Here is a 17,257-nt window from a genome sequence, read left to right as displayed (position 1 = left end):
AGTATGTCGAGCGAAGCCTACTACCTCAAGTGTTTTTATATTTGTTTTAAAATACATTTTTATATTTGCTGAAATATTTCTGTGTGCACTTTTTGAATATAATTTAATGTTTAAATGTGTTTTAATTAATTAAAACTAAAAGTGTGCAAATATTTATAATGCATGGAACGGAAATTAATTTATTTAAGTGAAAAAACACATTTAAATAAATTTGTTTAATGAAAACTTGTTGATGGCAAGAGAGAGAGGAGAGGCCAATATTTATTTGAGCTGTAGGATATTTAGCAGAGAATCAGCAACAGAGTTTTAATGCTCAAGGACGATGCTCATTAAGTGTCTGTGCAAAACATGAAACGGCATCATGATAATGTCATGGCTCTCACACACATAGAGACACACACACACACCACACACTCACACACTTGCATACTGCACTCATCTCATGGATGGCATTAAATGTCATAAGCCCTGGAAATGATAATGCATAAATGTTAACAAATTTCACAGCATGATGGCATGCCTTCGAACCTCTTCAGATTTTAGCATTCAATTCATTTCGCATGCACGACGACCAATAGACAGACGACAATGGATGTGACTGCTGGTAGGCCTCGTCCGTGCTTCTCCTGCTTCTCCGCTCCTTTCGTGCTGCTGCTGCTTCCTAAGATTTTGATTTGAAAATTGTAAATGCGGTCACGTATGTTATTATATCAAATATCTTTCATGGTTATGTTTATACGCTTACATTTGTTGCTGCCAAATGTGTACCGTCGTGTCGTCCCTCTCTGCCAATTGCCACTCAACAAATTGACTTTTGTGTTCGCAATTTGAAACTGTCGCACATGTAATACATACAAACATGTATGATAAATAAATAAATGCATACATACACACATACATACTCGTAACGATATATATATTCTCTGGCTGGCATCATCATCATCATCATCGAGTGTAAAATTTGAATTTATATTGAATTTTTGTGTCGTTCCATACTCTGGGGATTATAATTAAATCATTTTACGGCATTTGATTTCCTTAAAGGCTAATCACAAGGAGGAAAGCCTATTTTGAGGCTCTTTTGAGTTGAATGAGGATTAAAGTTGATTTGCCTGTTGGCCTGTCGGCATTTGAATTGATTGCTAAATAGCTAAGGAAAGGTTAAATTTGATGCCACCAGAGATACTCATAGATCCAATGATTGATGAGATAATGGGTACATGGGAGACTGTGAATGAGGATCTGTTGGGAATGAGAATTCAGTTGCAGTTTTTATTTTATACTTCCTGTATACTTTACCAGTCATTTTATTTTGTAAAAATGTTCCTGCAATTTCGTACCCAAATATACTACCAGGCCTTTACTTTTCACACAACACTTTGCAGCAAATAAATTTCCATCCGCTTTAGTGGCAACTACTTGAATGCTCCAACTGTGTGCCACCAGGCAGAGCTCGAAACTGCTCGAAACTTGCCACAAGTCAACGCTAAAACTGCTCGAAATTGTGCCACAAGTCAGAGCTAAAATTTTAAAGTCAAATAAGCAGCGCAGAACCCGCAGCCAGCAACTCACTTACTTAACCTTTCGAATAAACAGCAGCCCCCTACCTGGGCAATCCCTCGAGAAACCTGTGTAGAAATGTGCCTATCATTGCTGTATGTCAATGTATCTGGCGAAATGTATCTTTCACGCTCAATTTATTTGTAATGATGTCGACAGCAGCCAGCAGCAGCCTGTAGCCTGCTCTATGGGGAAAAGCCAGAACATGGCTAGAAGGAAAGCCATTTGATGGAGGGGGAATGGGAAAGTGTAAGAGAGAAAAAAATGCGTGGCGGCTATGGCACGGCACATTAGTGGCACCACCAACAGCAACAAAAAAATCCCCAAATCATAAACCGACGGACGACGAATGAGTGGGGCAACATTTCGCGAACGCATTTTTCATGTCGAGAATCGTTGGGGTCTGTGGGAAAATTGTTGTCCCCCGAGTGGGTGGCGAGGGCGTGGGGCAGGGACTAGCAAATGAAATAGCCGCATGTGTAATGCTGCTAATGAAATAAACATGTTTATTAGATACAAATGCGTATCAGCAAGGGGGCTCTGCTTTCTGCTTTCTTTTTTTCCGGGGTTTTCCTTGGTTGTTTTTTGTCCATTGGTTCACAGTGCGTATGATTAATATTAAGCGTAGCTGCCGGTACACCTGTCCGCTTTGTAATTAATTGAATTATTTTTCTCAGGACGTGTTAAAAGGCAGAAGGCAACAAGGATGACGACGACGATGATGATGGGAAGAAAGTGCTCAAAAGGAAAGGCCATAACGAAAGGCATTATAAATTCAAAGGGCATCAAAAATAGCGGAAATGCAATTAAAATTGTGCAAGTTTTTCCTTTCCTCCACACAGCACAGCACAGCTATCCCATTGGATTTTCTATTATGATGAGAGGTAGTGGGAGGCGTTAGTCTGTGAGTGTGGCTAAGCACAAATTACGAACAGCTACTTAGGCGGCAGAAAAAGAAGCAAAAAAAACAAAACACAGAGCTCCAGAGTCCAGAGAACTTGCAACGGAATGCTGCAAGCGAAATGAGAGCTCTATTATGCTTAATTAAGCTTCTTTCTCTCTGGGATGGCAAGAAACTAAGCTTGGAGCTAGGGAGCGCAGGCATAGGATGGAGGCAGCGGCACAGTACGCAGGTTAAGTGAGGAGGCATCAAGTGCAATTGGCTAAATTGTAGAAAAGTGTAGAAAATAAATGTAGCTACTTACAAGTGCTACTTGTTAGTTAGATATTGTTTTGTTCATTTGGCAAGAAAAGCTCTCAGAGCTATTTTCCATTTTTTAAATTTATTTTGCGAATTAAGTTTTTAGATTTTTGTTTCTAAAATTATCTTTTTTCCACTTTTCCACTAAGCAATCCGCAGATTAATTTACGAACTTTCCTGTTATTCTAAATTCCAAACTAAATTACTGACGTGGGGCCAACGAGACGCAACCCAACGTCCCTCTTTATTTCGCTTAGCGACTTTATTTAATTAGCCTCTCAATTTAGCTACAAAAAATTTACTGGAAAACTCTTTACAACCCTTAAAAGTGTTTACAACTCAATTGAAAACATGCAAATCGCCTTAAACTATTAAAGTTAATCCATTAAAAATTAGAAAAAAAAAAACAGCTGCAGTAAGGCAGGAAGGTACAGGTACAGCGGAGGTACCTACAGCTAAACGTATCCGTATTCAGTATTCAGTGCGGAATGCTAATGAGGTTAATGTTTGCATTGAACCCAAAAAATGCCAGAAGACTTCATCATCATCATCTCATTCTTCCTCTCTCTCTTTGCTGGCTACCATCATAAGCGCATCCGTGGGATTTCAGTAATGTGTGTGTGTGGTTGTATTCCATTGCTGTAAAAAAAGTCAGAAAAACAGCCAGCTGGTGGGGTGTAGGTAGCCAGAACTTGAAGAGACCAACTAATCAAGGTAATGAAATCAGTTTTATTTTCGCTTATTTTTCCCTTTTTTTTCAATGCAAATAAAAAAAAAACACAAGGGCCACCAGAGGGGAGAGTGTTTGCCCATGGAGCCCCACTCCGTTGTTGTCTGGCAGGCAGAAGGACTGGACTCCCTTTGGAAAAGCTGTTAGTCTTTTTGTGAGAGGCTGTTTATATTAGAAATTAAAAGTATTAAAAATGCTAAAGGTATGCAAATCATTGCAGGGGAAGCAGCTGAAAAGCAGTTGGAAGATTAAAGGACTAATGATGTTAGAGGGTTGGGTAAAAAAAAACCACAAGAGATATAAAGCAGAAAAACCTAAGAGATACTGAGGCTAAAATATTATATGCCCCATCTTTATAGATTGAAAAGTGCTCAAGGAATAGGTAGAGGTAGGCAAAGTGCATTCAATAGACTTTATTTTCGTCTAAATTAGTTGCCACAACACACCCATCAATCTCCACTTGTCACTTGCTTGCCTGCTCCGCCCCATGTGTCCATTCATGAGCTGGGGAAACTTTGGAAGCCACTAAAAAGTTTCCATCACCCGGACAGAGTGCCCAAGTTGTTCAACAATCTGATAGGGGTAAACTTGCTGCTGCTGTTACTGCTGTTGCTGATCCTTTACTACTGCACTTCAGGTTTGTTTCACATTTCCGCTCTTGTGAAAATATTAATTACCAAAATTTCTACACACACACACCCACACAGAAAGAGAGAGAGAGAGAGGCAGACATTTCCATAGGTTTCTGTATGTGTGTGTCTATGTGTAAGGTTTTTAGGGGGAAAATCTTGTCAGCAATTCAATTAGTGGGCGCTTGCATTTATCTTATTTAAATGCAGAACATTTTGGAGCCAGAGAGGGAGGGCGTATTGTGTATGGGTGTGCATGAGTATCTATGCACAAGTGTGTGTGTGTGAGAGTGTCGTTATGACAACGACAACGACAACGACAAGGAGTCGAAGGACTCGCTACGAACTCGTGACTTATGCACTGACGCAACCAATTATGGCTTAGGGGCAAACTGTAACTGCAACCTTCTATCCCTAGACATTTCTACACACTATATCTTTTGCACCCATCCCTCCCCCAAACACACACATACACACACACACACACATGTGCATACTTTTGTGGTTGACTGTGTGTCTGCCATGTGTCTGCGCACTTATACTCACATGTAATGCCTTTGGCTCACCGAAACTATGTCAAATGAAATTTCATGCTCTGCGACACTGAAATTTTGATTGTTTTCGAGTGTGGGTACATCCCTTGCTATCCCATCTTCGGCAGCAAAATTTTTCCCGTGGTTTTTTTTTTTGCGTGGCATTGATAGAAGCAGGCAGGATCCGTGGTCGGCAATATTTCATCAGCAATTGTTGAAAAGTTTCTTAATTAAATATGACACGGTAACTGGAAGGTAGATGCCGCTGCCTGTGCCCTGTGCCCTGTGCCCCGTGCCCCGTGGCCCGTGGCCAGTGCTAATTGATGTTGAGAGACGGTTTTGCCTTGCGTTCCACAGACTGTTGTTGACATCGAGAGCGCGCGAAAAGCTGCGTTAAATCGGTGCAAAAAGATTTAGGAAAGTTCGGTGAAAGTTTGTTGGATGTGTAAAAGAGTTTTAAGGCTTTAAGTGTGCTCCAAGTTTTCCATGCACATTTCCGGCTAAGCAATCCAAGGTTCCAGTGCAGCTATTAAAGCTACGAAAAATAGTGTAAAATATAAATCTCTCATAGATTAAATGGAATACATTTTATTCGTTTTTATTTAAGTGTAAATGGCACAAGAGACCCACAGTAGAGTAGCAGAGAGTATGCCAGGGAACCTCCGCCATTGATCAGTGCATAGCACTCTAATGTCTGCTCTGCAGCGCTTTCATGCTCTATGATGACCTCTCCATCTGTAGGACACTCCTAACTTTCCTCTCCGTCGCATCACTTCTCTACAGCGACGACCTTCATTTGGGAATATTTTCAGCTTCATTAGGGTTCTTGGTTTTTGTGGTTAAATTAAAGTCAGCCACTTGTAAAAGCAGCACCAAACAACATTCAACTGTCGAAACTTGTTCTCGTTCTCGGCCATAAGTCAATTAAGTAAATTGGCTTACTTAGAGGTTGACTCTTGACTCCTTTGCTTAAGGTTGTTGCCTGTCTCCAACTTCAACTTCGACATTGACTTCGTCTGGGTCTGCTTTTCCCGAGTTTGGGGTTTGGAGGGGAGTTACTTATCTGATTTGTTTGTGGTTCGCTTCTGCACTTCATTTTTGTGCGTGAGGTGCCACAAGGAGGGGCACCAGGAGGGAGAGCTTCCATCACGAAAAGATTGCCAAAGATATTGGCTTTTCAATTCCTGTCAAGGTTTTGTGCTGACATTTTAATTAGATAAAAAGTTGCGTGGATCATAGCAGGCATATAATCAAAACTCTCACAACTCTCTACATATATCACCGGACTTGAAATTAGAAACAAGGAAAGACGGAAGGAAGTAACAATGAAATAAAATTTAATTTAAATTCTAAATTTATCGAGCTAGTTCGAACGCATTGACTCCAAGCAGTGATATAAACTTATCTGCGATTTCCGATTTTGATCACAGTGCTCGTGTCCCATGGACCAGTCGTACCCAAGGGCATAGGCAAAGAGCTGCCCATCACAGCTGATGGCGCACTTTGTGATCGTCTGATCCATCGCGGCACTGCTGTAGATACTGCAACGCTTGGCCTTGTTCCAGAAATTGAATTTTTTATCGGAACCAACGGTGGCGATGCTCTGGTGTAAGGGATGCACCCGCACATCGTTCACCGCATAGATGTCACATGAGGAGTCGTCACTACTGTATTGGCGATGGCACGTCAAATCGTAGTTCTTTCGGTTCTCGCTGGTATCTGGGATGTTCCGCACATGCATGAGACCTTTTGTGGTGACGGTTACTCTGGAAGATCGGTCGACTTGGTTAGGTCCTTGCGGCTCAGCTCGAAGGGGCCATTTTCCAGGGAATAGCTGATGATGTTCTGGTCGGCACAGGCCACCACGGCCAGCGGATATAGCACATCGGCAGCGAAGCATCGCTCTGGCAGTCCAAAGCTCTCCACGGGCTGGGGATTGCGAATATCCCAGATCTTGACGGTCTTATCCCACGATGCAGTCATCAGGAGGGGTGACCTGGGAGTCCACAGCCAGTGGCAGGCACGAACTCCCGCTGAATGGATCTGCTTCTGAGAGACGTTATTGGTGTCCAGGTTCCATTCATACACACTGCCGTCGACGTCGCTCGCGTAGATGCGATTACCGTCACAATTCCAGCTGACATCCAGGAGCGGAGCAGACAGTTTCTGCAGGCACTTGGCGGTCGTGGTCTTGGGAGTGCATTCGAGTGCCGATACCGTATCGCTTGGAGGTTCACAGGCCGGAGAACCCTTTAAATAATTATAACAATAGTCGGACATTTTGTTAAAGTGTACAAGGCGATCCTTGGTTTATATTTGAAAATAATTTTGGTTGATTTGCTTTGTTTTGTGCTTTGTTTCTAAAAAACTTTTTGAGGTCGACTATTGAATCGTTTCCAAAACTACTAAGGGTTTGCTTTGAACTAATCATAAAAATATAATCAGAATCAGTTTCAGAAAGGCCAACAACTGATCCATTAATTGGAAGGGAAGCTACTTCGAACACATAAAGTGTATATATATATATTTGCGATACTTATACGAGTCTACCTCCAGATGGATGTCCGGATATCTTGTCTTTATTCATTGCGAGAGGATTGAGATTTGAAATGCGGCGGGCATATTTTAAATGCAATCCACGGGCCTTGCCTATACTTCTCGGGATATTTTGACGTTAATTAATTAAATTAAGTTTCATAATGAGAGCTTCTTATGGAGAGAGTTATGTATAGTGGAATCTAATCTAGGTTAAAATATATCAATACTTCGAATCCCCGGAGGAGGTTGAGAAGAAGGCAAGAAGCGGCCAGAGCAGGCCGCCAGCCAAGTATCCAGGTCGAGGTCGCCCACCCAATGCCCTGAGGGAACGGGAGGCCGAACTGGAGCGGGCGCTCGAGCTTGAGATGCTGTTTGATGATCACAATCTATCCGAGACAGAACTATACATACCCGCCCCGACAATGGGACAACCTGGTGCAGGATCTGGTCGACGGCGTCGAAGCGGAGGCCACCAACAACGATTCCACCATGCGCCAGAGTCTCTACATGCGGGAGAAGACCAACAATCGCAAGATACTCAAGGCTGGCAAAGTGGTCACCGGGAAGCCGTATCGCAAGGACAAGGGCAAGACGCGATACACAGCCTACAGCCTGTGGGCGCGTGAGATTCGCAAGAGGGACTTCCAGGATCTGCGTAGGTGTTGGAACCCTGACTTGACGGGCCATGGCAGGAAATCAGAAATCAATTCTCTGACTCGAATCTTCTGTATCATCATGGACTGAGCTTCGAGGGAGCTTCATGGCAAGCGGCAGGCGGCACGGTGTATGCATACATACGTATGCATACATATTTATGTAAATTAAGTATTAGATGATTATTTTAAGAATGTGGACTATTTCGTGGAATACTCTCTCTCCTCCTTCGTTTCTCTTTTCCCTTAAAGGCCTTGCTACACGAAGGAAAATATTCCAGATTTAATCCAATCCCATTCAAATGCTGTAGAAGGAAAACCTTTCCCACACATATTTGATACTCGATAGAACATCTCATAGAACAGAGTGTACGAGTATCTAAGTTTTTAGGTTGGACTACGATCCTTGATAACCTTAATAAATTAATTTGTCCTAATTTGAACAAGGAATGCCATACAGCGGCACCGAGAAATAAATCTCGGGGGATAGATCCATTTTATTGCATAAAAAACAATTGAGTTGGATTTGCAGGCAAGGCATAAAAGATACATTTATAGCATGGAAAGCAATTGGGGAGCAGATGAGATATTCTCTTAGCTCAGGCAACATCTGCCCCACAGGAGATTCTTCATAGCTTCATGGCAACTCATTCTGAACGATTCTGCTTTCAAAAACCAGAAAATGGAAATAGATTTCCTTAATTGGCAGAAGATCTAGACACGCTTTCAATATATATTTATTTTTCTCTTTGGTAACAATTAAATCAAATTAAATTGAAATTGTATATTTAACGAACTAGTTCGAACGCATTGACTCCAAGCAGTGATATAAAAATATCTCCGATTTCCGATTTTAATCACAGGACCCGCACATCGTTCACCGCATAGATGTCACATGAGGAGTCGTCACTACTGTATTGGCGATGGCACGTCAAATCGTAGTTCTTTCGGTTCTCGGTGGTATCTGGGATGTTCCGCACATGCATATGACCTTTGTGGTGACGGCGACGTATCCGATGGGACGTTGGTTACTCTGAAAGACGGCAATCGCTCGGACCTGCTGCCCGTCGGTTTGGTGATCGGACGACTTGGTTAGGTCCTCGCGGCTCAGCTCGAAGGGGCCATTTTCCAGGGAATAGCTGATGATGTTCTGGTCGGCACAGGCCACCACGGCCAGCGGATACAGCACACCGGCAGCGAAGCTTCGCTCGGGCAGTCCAAAGTTCACCACGGGCTGGGGATTGCGAATATCCCAGAACTTGACGGTCTTATCCCACGATGCAGTCATCAGGAGGGTGTCAGTACCCACTAAGGATTGGTGCAGTAGGACACACAAAAGGATTTTCAGGTGAGTTATGGGCGCGTAGAATATTTTTCTCTCGTAGATCATAATCTCCCTTGTTGCGTGTGTCATAATTTGCCTTGAATACATAATTTCGTATTTATTCAACACTGTGTTCAATTTGGCAAACAGGCAAAAATTAATCAGTTCAATTTGACGCTTCATTGATTAAAAATACAATAGCCAAGCGTTGCATTCGGAGCCATAAGCATTATCATCCGAGTGCGAGAGTGTTCATAGAGTTAATTAAATTTGCGGCTGGTGAAAGTGAAATGTAACGACACTCGATGGCGGCACTATGGCATTGTTATGATTGTAAATAACATTTTAAATATATATTCCCCCCTTCAGCCCGCGGTGCTCTGTGACGTTGGGTCAGCGGTCGGTTGGGTGGCGGTTTCTGGTCCCTCGGTTTCGGTTTCGGTCACACATGGCGTATGAAATATGCCCCGCATTGGCCACAGGTAAAATTGTCACGTTTTTAATTAAACGTGCGCCTGCAGTAGAGCCAAACAAAATACGCACAAAATAATCAATTGGCATTGGCTCTGCCAATATTCCGTGCGCGAACAAAAAAATTAAATTATAATTACACCAAAACCAAAAACAAACAATATAAGGAAAATAAAAATAAAAAGTTATTTCGAGTGCGTGCCTGAAATGCTGTAATTGACGCGACGCCAGGACATCATACACAATAAGAATGGCTGGACAACCTGTGGAGTCCTTACGGCATTGCAAAACGTACAAAAAAGTTATGGCAAAATGTGTCCTAAAAATAGAATTTTTAAATCAATTTATGGGGAAATTCATGAGCAACGTAAAAATTTAATTGATGAATCGTTTTTTGGTGACTCTTGCCCTTGGGATAGAGTTCGTGGCATTCTCTATATTGATATTCCATGTTTTTATTAAACCAAAGACCATTCGCAAAGCTTTAAAAGATTTCTACATCTCTTTATACAATTGGAATAATTAATTCATTCAACACTTGTTCTTGTAGCCGTGAAATACTCGAACTTTGGCACGCAATCTTACGCGTAAAATCAAAAACTGAACAGCTGCAAAGTTTCCCAAGATTGTCGTAAATTATAAGGTGGAAAAGTTAGTAATTTTAAATAACGATTTTCTCTTGGATAGCCTTAAAATAGCAGCAATTGATTCGTATTTTTTTTTTCAAATATTTTTGTTCAATTAATTGAACGATTTAAGTATATTTTAAAATACTTTAAAATATAGTTCTCCACTTTCTACGATTTAATTTTAGTTTTATTTATATTTTAAAGCCAACAAAGTCGACATTGCTGTGTTATCATTTGGTATTGTGACCCGATTCCCGGAATAGGAACAGTGAGTGAACCCATAATAAAACATACACACGCAACCAGGGCACGCCCCCTTTTTGACAAGTCATTTGGCAGCTCGTTGCGGCAAAAAAAGGGCCAACTTAATTGGTTTTTGTATTTTTGTTGTTGTTGTTGTTTTTAATTTGAGAGCCAAGATTTTGGCAGACAATACACGACAATTAGGGATATAAAAAATCATTTCATTATGTCTATCAAGCGGTAGACAGAGAGAGAGAGAGACAGAGTGCCTGAAAGCGAGCGGCGCGATAAGCTTTTGTACTCTGGGGGGGTTTGTTCTTTCGAGTTCCAGCGGGTATATTGTATCCACATCAGCATTGTTTTTGTTCCATGTAATCTTTGGCAATAAAATGGAAAAAGGAAACTCTCAAGCGAAGCAGCTCAAACTTTTGTTTATTCAATATTCCCTCCCCAATCTTTCAATCTCTCAAAGCAGAGCAGCTGAGAGATGTTCGGTGAGCTATGTCCTGCCTTTTGTACTGCCCTTAAGTACCAGGTATCTCATTGTCGAGTCACATAACCATGGCATTACTTCTTGTTTTTTATTACACCTGAGCAGGGTCCATGCAGGTGTGCGAGAGTGTGGGTGTATCTGTGTGTGGTTTGGAGACTCATTAAAAATGGAAGGGCCGCACATTAACTGGGTCCCGAAACAACTACAACTACAGGAGCAGGACCACAACCACGAGACCAGGGACATTCCACACACACACACACAAAGCAAACGATTTTTGAACGAACGGCAACTTTACGCTCAGACACCCATAGACGTGTGTGAGGGGAAGTACCTATATGGGTGGGTGGGTGTGAGTGTGAGGAAGGGAGTGAGTATCTGTCTGTCTGTGTGCGAACAGGGAGTATCTGTCTGTATGCGTGTGTGTCTGCGTTTATAGGGTAGTGTTTTAATTACCTTTTGTCCTGTCGTCGTCGTCGTTGTCGTTGTCGTCGTCGTCGGACTCGCACTCGCTGACTCGCTGAGCCAGAGGACCACCATTCGACGCGTTGTTTAAGTAATTGTTTGTCATTAGTTAAAATGTTTTCATTTTGCTTTGGGATACCCAAAGGTACACTGAGCAAAACAAAGCAAAAACAAACTCCACATCTAGAGACTTTTGAAATCTCTGTTTGTGGGGTTTACACACAGCATTCGTTAATTTACTCGTTTCCATCAGTTTACGAACATTATTCAACAGAAACACAACGTAATCAGGCAAACAAAAAATATTTTTGTTTAACAAAAAAATTTGTAAAAATCATTTTTAAGGTTGTTTTTTTCTGGTAAAATTTGTGTACATTTCCATTGTAGTATTTCCCTTTGATTTTTACTTATCTTACGCAGAGAGCTTTTACAAAATGGCTTTTCAGGCGCGAAAAAATAAGAAAGGCAAAGTGGTGGATTTTCAGGAGCTATCGAGAAGGCGTTCCACAAATTCAAACGAAATTATTAGCGATTCGGAGGAGTCAATCGATGGGTTCAGCGATCGCTCATTTGGTGTACCCACTGTACGTTTTTTGGGCAGCCAGAAGCCGATCGAAGAGGAAACAGAACCAACGGAAGATGAGGACTTGGACACGGACTCATCATCATCCCAACACACCATTGTGGCCGACCAAGATGATGTTGATGGGTTGCTGGACAGCGATCCCGAAGACATTATGAACTTTTGCCAAGAGCTGGAGGCAGAGGAAGCCAGAGATGCGTTGACAGGTCTAAGCATCGATGGCGATGACTTGGAAGCCATAATGAACTGCTACAAGAATACACCAAGACCGGATGGCGAGGGCGAACTGGAGGAGCAGGAGGATTCGCACAGTGAGACTTCCTACGAGAGCGACATGGGCGACATCCTGAAGCCCACTGTTATTCCGGGCAAGACCAAACCCGTTGACGATGAAGACAGCCTTGATTCCTACAACGACTGCAGCGTGGGTTCGGCCAGCGGCAGGAGCTACATCACTAGCAATGCCACGCAGGAGGACATTAAGTTACTTGAGGCAAGCTCAGATCGCGAGCTGATGAGCAGTCGCACCTACAACATGGACAGCCTCTCGCAGTCCACGTGCAGCTGGAGCCACGCCTATGGCGCTGCCTTTCAGACATCGGAGGGGCGCCGAAACGTATTGCCCTCGCTAAGTTTGGCCAGTCACAGCTCGGAGTGTTCGACCTCCACCTACTACAAGAGCCTCGAGGAGAAGAAGGAGCGTGATGGCCTCAAGTTTGAGGCCTGGAAGCAGCGCAAAGCCGCCCAAGAGCAGAAGAAGCTGTTGGCCGCCAAGCAGCTGCGCGAGAAGCAGGCACGAGATCTCGCCGAGCGTTCGGAGACTGCCAAGAAGAAGTTTAGTGAGTGGTGTCGCCTCAAAGAGGAGCAGAAGCAGCGGGAGACGAAGAAAAAACCGCCAGTCCACCAGACGAGCTCCTCTCGCAGCAAGGAGACCCCAGAGGAGGCGAGAGAGCGCGTTCGGAAATGGGAGCGTCGCAAGATCGAGGAGCAGAAGCAAGAGCGCGAACTCCTACGCCGCCATCGCGAGGAGCAAGAAAAGGAAGAGAAGAAGCGTCTGCAGTTATCCGAGGCCGCCTACTCGAAGTGGATGGAGAACATTGAGTCGCGTCCCATGCCGGTGCCCCTCAACCAGGGCCTGGACACTCTGCGTGGCACCGTCTCAAACATTTACGTAAATCCGAACAAGTGGGATTCGAGCACGGATCCATTGTCGGATTCGGACGATCGTGGCATTTAAAAAAAGCGCCCAATGATTTGTAATTTTTGAGTTTCAGAATGTTCATTATATATTTTAAAAATGCATCCAATGTTGTGCAATAACATTAAAAAAAAAACTAAAAAGTAATAATTAAATTCGTATAAATGTAAGAAAATATTTTGCCAATATTTAGCACATTTGTAGGTGGCTAAATTGAATTTTAAAGAAATGTTTGCTATGCTTGAAAAATTATTTCCATGCTCTACTATTTTTTCTTGTGTTCTCTCCGTGGATTTGTCTTTCTGTCAGTGCATTTGTCCCATGCTCAACTCGGGCAATTATAATTGTTTTAATTACAAAGCACCGACAGCTCATATAAGTGGATATTTCCGTCTGAAGAGCCTGCCAATAACCAATCCATTCAGCGAAACTTGGCATATGTAGGTGTAATGTTTTTTTTTATGAGTATTTCAGTCAATAATTTTGATTCCAAGTCAGTACTGAACCTTTACGCATTACTTCCATGTGTGTTGTTATATTTATACTCATATCTCCGCAAGCTTCCAATATAAACTAAAGCATCAAACATTGCCGCAGGCATTTCCATCATAGTCCTAGATCCCTGCCGTGGTTATGTGGTTGTCTTTTCTGGTTCCATTACCCCCAATGTTTGTTTCATTACCTTCCTCTATTTTCCACCACCCATGCTCTCTGCTCATTCTGTTGTGTGTTTGAGTCAATTTGTGTTTTTATTATTTATTTGCCAAGTCCATGGGGAGTCATCGTGTCGGCTGTGCGGGCTGTGGAGGTTCTCCTTAATTAAGCTCTCCCCCTTTTGTTGTTGTTGTTGTTGTGTTTTCCTCTGCCCACGCTGGGCATTAGACTTTTATTTATGCAATTAACCAAAGCTTCGTGTAATAAAGTCCGGTTAGGTAAAATCTTTGATTAATTGTAGTTTTGTTTACACGATGAGAGAGCGCAGTGGCCAGTGCCCGACATGATTATGTCGGCTATATGACAGGCTTGGGTTGTGGTCCTTCTTCTCACTTGGTGTGGGTTGCTTTTGCTCAGGTGATTAAGCCTTGTTGTTGAGCTAAGCTCTGGCAATTTGTTAACATGTTTTGTGGGCCTGGTTAATCGCTTTTTGTGGGGCTCTCTCATCATTATCATTATCTGTTGTGGGCCAGTTAATGTTTCCGAGTGGGGATTTGTGGTCGAAACCATTTGCCAGAATTGTATGTAAATTGATAAATTAAGTGGAATCCTTTGTGGGGCTATAAATTGCTATTGATTGGAGCAGATAGAATCTCGACGATGAGTAATTTTCCCTCTTTAGGTAAATTTTTAGCTCCCCAACCCCTAGCGTAGAAACTTTGGAATTTTTTCTTTTGCTGGGCCATAAACTTTAATACGAGCTCGTAAAATTTAGGGGGGTACACAACTCTAGCTCTTAATGGAACCCTACTCATACGATGATGCCATAATCACAGCACAGCAATGACACAAAATGTTAATGCGATGAGAGATTTTTATGGCCTGTGCCTGGGCCATAAATTAAAGAAACATTTCAAGTCGTTTGACTTTTTACATCATACCACATTTAAATTCATTTGCACAGCATTTAAATAACAATTATGGATACACAAACACACACACACGCAGAAAACTAAACCAAAAATGTATGCAGATTAGGGCGAATTTGTGGCTTTGAAGCATTTTAAATGCAAATCAAAATGCCGCAAATAATTGTAATACGAATATTCGAAATGATTTTCCCTTCACCACGCAGGCGAACAAAACAAAACAACAAAAAAAAGGGACCAAAAGAAAATTAATAATAAATCTCAAAATGCTCATTAACTTAATTACTGTGTTTATTTTCATTGCCCTTCCTGTGCGGTGCGGTGCGGTGCGGCATTGTGTCCTGCTTGAACCTAAGTTTGAAATACCCTGTAATTGTTGTGAAAGGCTATATTGTATGCAACAGATAGACGAAAATAAATATTTCAATTGAATTAAATATTAAATTAAATAAATAAATTTATTAAATATGCTTTCATTATTTAATTTTTTTATTTTTATAACAAATTTTGAGAAAACAAGTTTCTCATAGACTGCCCTTTTTCTTCGCATTTCAATATTTTCCGTTCATTCCAAAGTACTTCACCGTCGCGACATTCCTCTTTAACGGTTGTTCGCTCTCTTATGTTCTCCCTCAGCATTCCCTTGGCTCTACTTTCCCTTTTTTGTGTGCGTTGAAATGCTTTTCTTTTGGTGCGTCACGCAATTTTGGTGGCTCTTTTCGTATACCCCCTGCCCAGGGTGCTCTGATAAACAACTCAACGCTGAAAAAATAGCCTCAAAACATGAAGAAATTGCGCGTCTTTAACCTTAATGTGTATTTAAGTAATGTTAATTGTGTGCAGGTTCTGCTGGCAGCTAGCAGCTGCCATATGCCAACGTTAGCTGGCGCCACTGCGCTGGCTTCCTCTTCCTGTGGGTCCTCGGTCCTCGGTCCACTTGCTCGGGACACAATTTTTTCTTGTAATTATGCTAATATACAAAATTCGCTTCGGGTAGCGTATCTAAACCTGTGTTATAGTTACTATTATTGTTGCCTGTTAATTGAATTTCAGCGAAAATTGTGAGGCAAGCAAGCAATTAGATATGGCTTTGCCAAGGGAGAAATGAAGGTGAGTATTTGGAAAATGATTATAGTATGCAATTTAAGAAATTGTTAACGGAAAAAAGAAAGCAACAGAATTTAAGGTGAATTTTAAACTCAAATAAACACAAACACAACCAATTAATTATAATTCTGTTGCACATCTTTTTGAATTCTCGATTGATTACTCTCTTTAATATACTCCCGTAAAGTAACATATTCTTGCGATTTATGAAGCTCATTAATTTAAAAAAATACTCACTTTCCATGTATATAGACCACAACTTCATCATAAATGTACGCTTTAAATGGCCTTCAGTTTTATTTTACATGCGGAAAACTGATCTCTTTTGACCGCATTCAGGTGATGTTTTTTTTTTTTTGTATACGTGCCAATGAACTTCGTAATGCCCCTTAGCAGTTTGGCATTATTAAAATCGAAATTATTTGGGTCAACGTATGGGAATCGTGGGGAAAGGACAGGGGACAGACCATCGAGCGATGGCTTTTGGGTTCACATTCACCAAACGAGTGCATTTATTTACAACACTTTAACCTTGAGATTTATATGCATTATATGCAAAAATGTCTGTCAGATGTATTACCTACCTATGGGGTCGGTGGTGTATATTTTTTTTTGCTCCACAAAAGGAGTGAAAAATCCATGAAAATGCACTAAAAAAAAGGAGAGCAAGCTAGGAGCTCACGTAAGCCGGAATGGTGCTGTGGTTGCACCTGTTTTGGCATGTTTGAAAATTCCTGGAAACAAATGTAATAAAAACTACTCGTAATACACACGCTCACCAATACATATACATATATATATATATATATATGTGTACATATGTATACACACACTCAGACATCGGTTAAAGTGAGAGCAGGGATTTTTATTAGCCTGAGCTTTTTGAAGAGTTCTCTGCCCTAGTGTTGCCTGCCCGAGAGTTGGTTGTGTTTTCTAATTTTGGTTTTGCTTTGTTCGTATTTTTCGGTTCTATTCGGCTTGGGCTTTCGTTTCGTTTGGCTTTGGTTGGGTTTGGTTTTGCGTGCTGGCCCGCACTTAAAGTTCCCTCTAATGAAAGGTACTCGTATTTTTTTTTGTTTTGGTTTTATTCCGAATTTGTTGCCACTTTTAATTTGATTTTTTTAGTGTCCAGGCGGCATACGAGTATTTGTAATTTATGCGCTGCTCTTCTTTGGCCTTTTTGATGGGCGCGCTCTCTGCAAAATCAAATCTCAGCAATAATCATTTAGCGTGGGCTTGGAAATGATTTGCCAGGTCGTTAGGCGAAATTTGGGAAATAAAATAAGAACTTACGAGCTGTCATAAAATATAAATTTA

At 41.7% G+C, this 17,257-nt stretch overlaps 2 protein-coding genes across 2 annotated transcripts; one reads left to right on the top strand and one right to left on the bottom strand.

Moving 5' to 3' along the window:
- Positions 1 to 5,980: 5,980 nt before the first annotated feature.
- On the bottom strand, positions 5,981 to 8,833 carry LOC121403941 (protein Rae1-like). Its single transcript, XM_041592311.1, has 2 exons — positions 8,711 to 8,833; positions 5,981 to 6,274 (listed from the first exon to the last, which is right to left on the bottom strand). Exons 1-2 carry the CDS (start codon positions 8,828 to 8,830, stop codon positions 6,017 to 6,019), a joined length of 378 nt encoding a protein of 125 aa, XP_041448245.1. The 5' UTR covers positions 8,831 to 8,833; the 3' UTR covers positions 5,981 to 6,016.
- Positions 8,834 to 11,716: 2,883 nt separating this feature from the next.
- Positions 11,717 to 13,351, top strand: LOC111076533 (stress response protein NST1). Its single transcript, XM_022370360.2, has 2 exons — positions 11,717 to 11,828; positions 11,890 to 13,351. The coding sequence occupies exon 2, from the start codon at positions 11,904 to 11,906 to the stop codon at positions 13,287 to 13,289; it is 1,386 nt and encodes a 461-aa protein (XP_022226052.2). The 5' UTR covers positions 11,717 to 11,828; positions 11,890 to 11,903; the 3' UTR covers positions 13,290 to 13,351.
- Positions 13,352 to 17,257: the final 3,906 nt, after the last annotated feature.

This window comes from Drosophila obscura, unplaced genomic scaffold (assembly GCF_018151105.1).
Source record: "Drosophila obscura isolate BZ-5 IFL unplaced genomic scaffold, ASM1815110v1 contig_179, whole genome shotgun sequence".
Lineage (NCBI taxonomy): Eukaryota > Metazoa > Arthropoda > Insecta > Diptera > Drosophilidae > Drosophila > Drosophila obscura.
This window is presented reverse-complemented; position numbering and strand designations above follow the sequence as displayed.

Excerpts from the sequence above, each read along its gene's own strand:
- LOC121403941 (XM_041592311.1), bottom strand. The coding sequence starts at position 8,830 with ATGCATGTGCGGAACATCCCAGATACCACCGAGAACCGAAAGAACTAC. Across the intron at positions 6,275-8,710 it reads ATGCGGTGAACGATGTGCGG|GTGCATCCCTTACACCAGAG; the intron begins GTCCTGTGATTA and ends AACGATGTGCGG.
- LOC111076533 (XM_022370360.2), top strand. The coding sequence starts at position 11,904 with ATGGCTTTTCAGGCGCGAAAAAATAAGAAAGGCAAAGTGGTGGATTTT.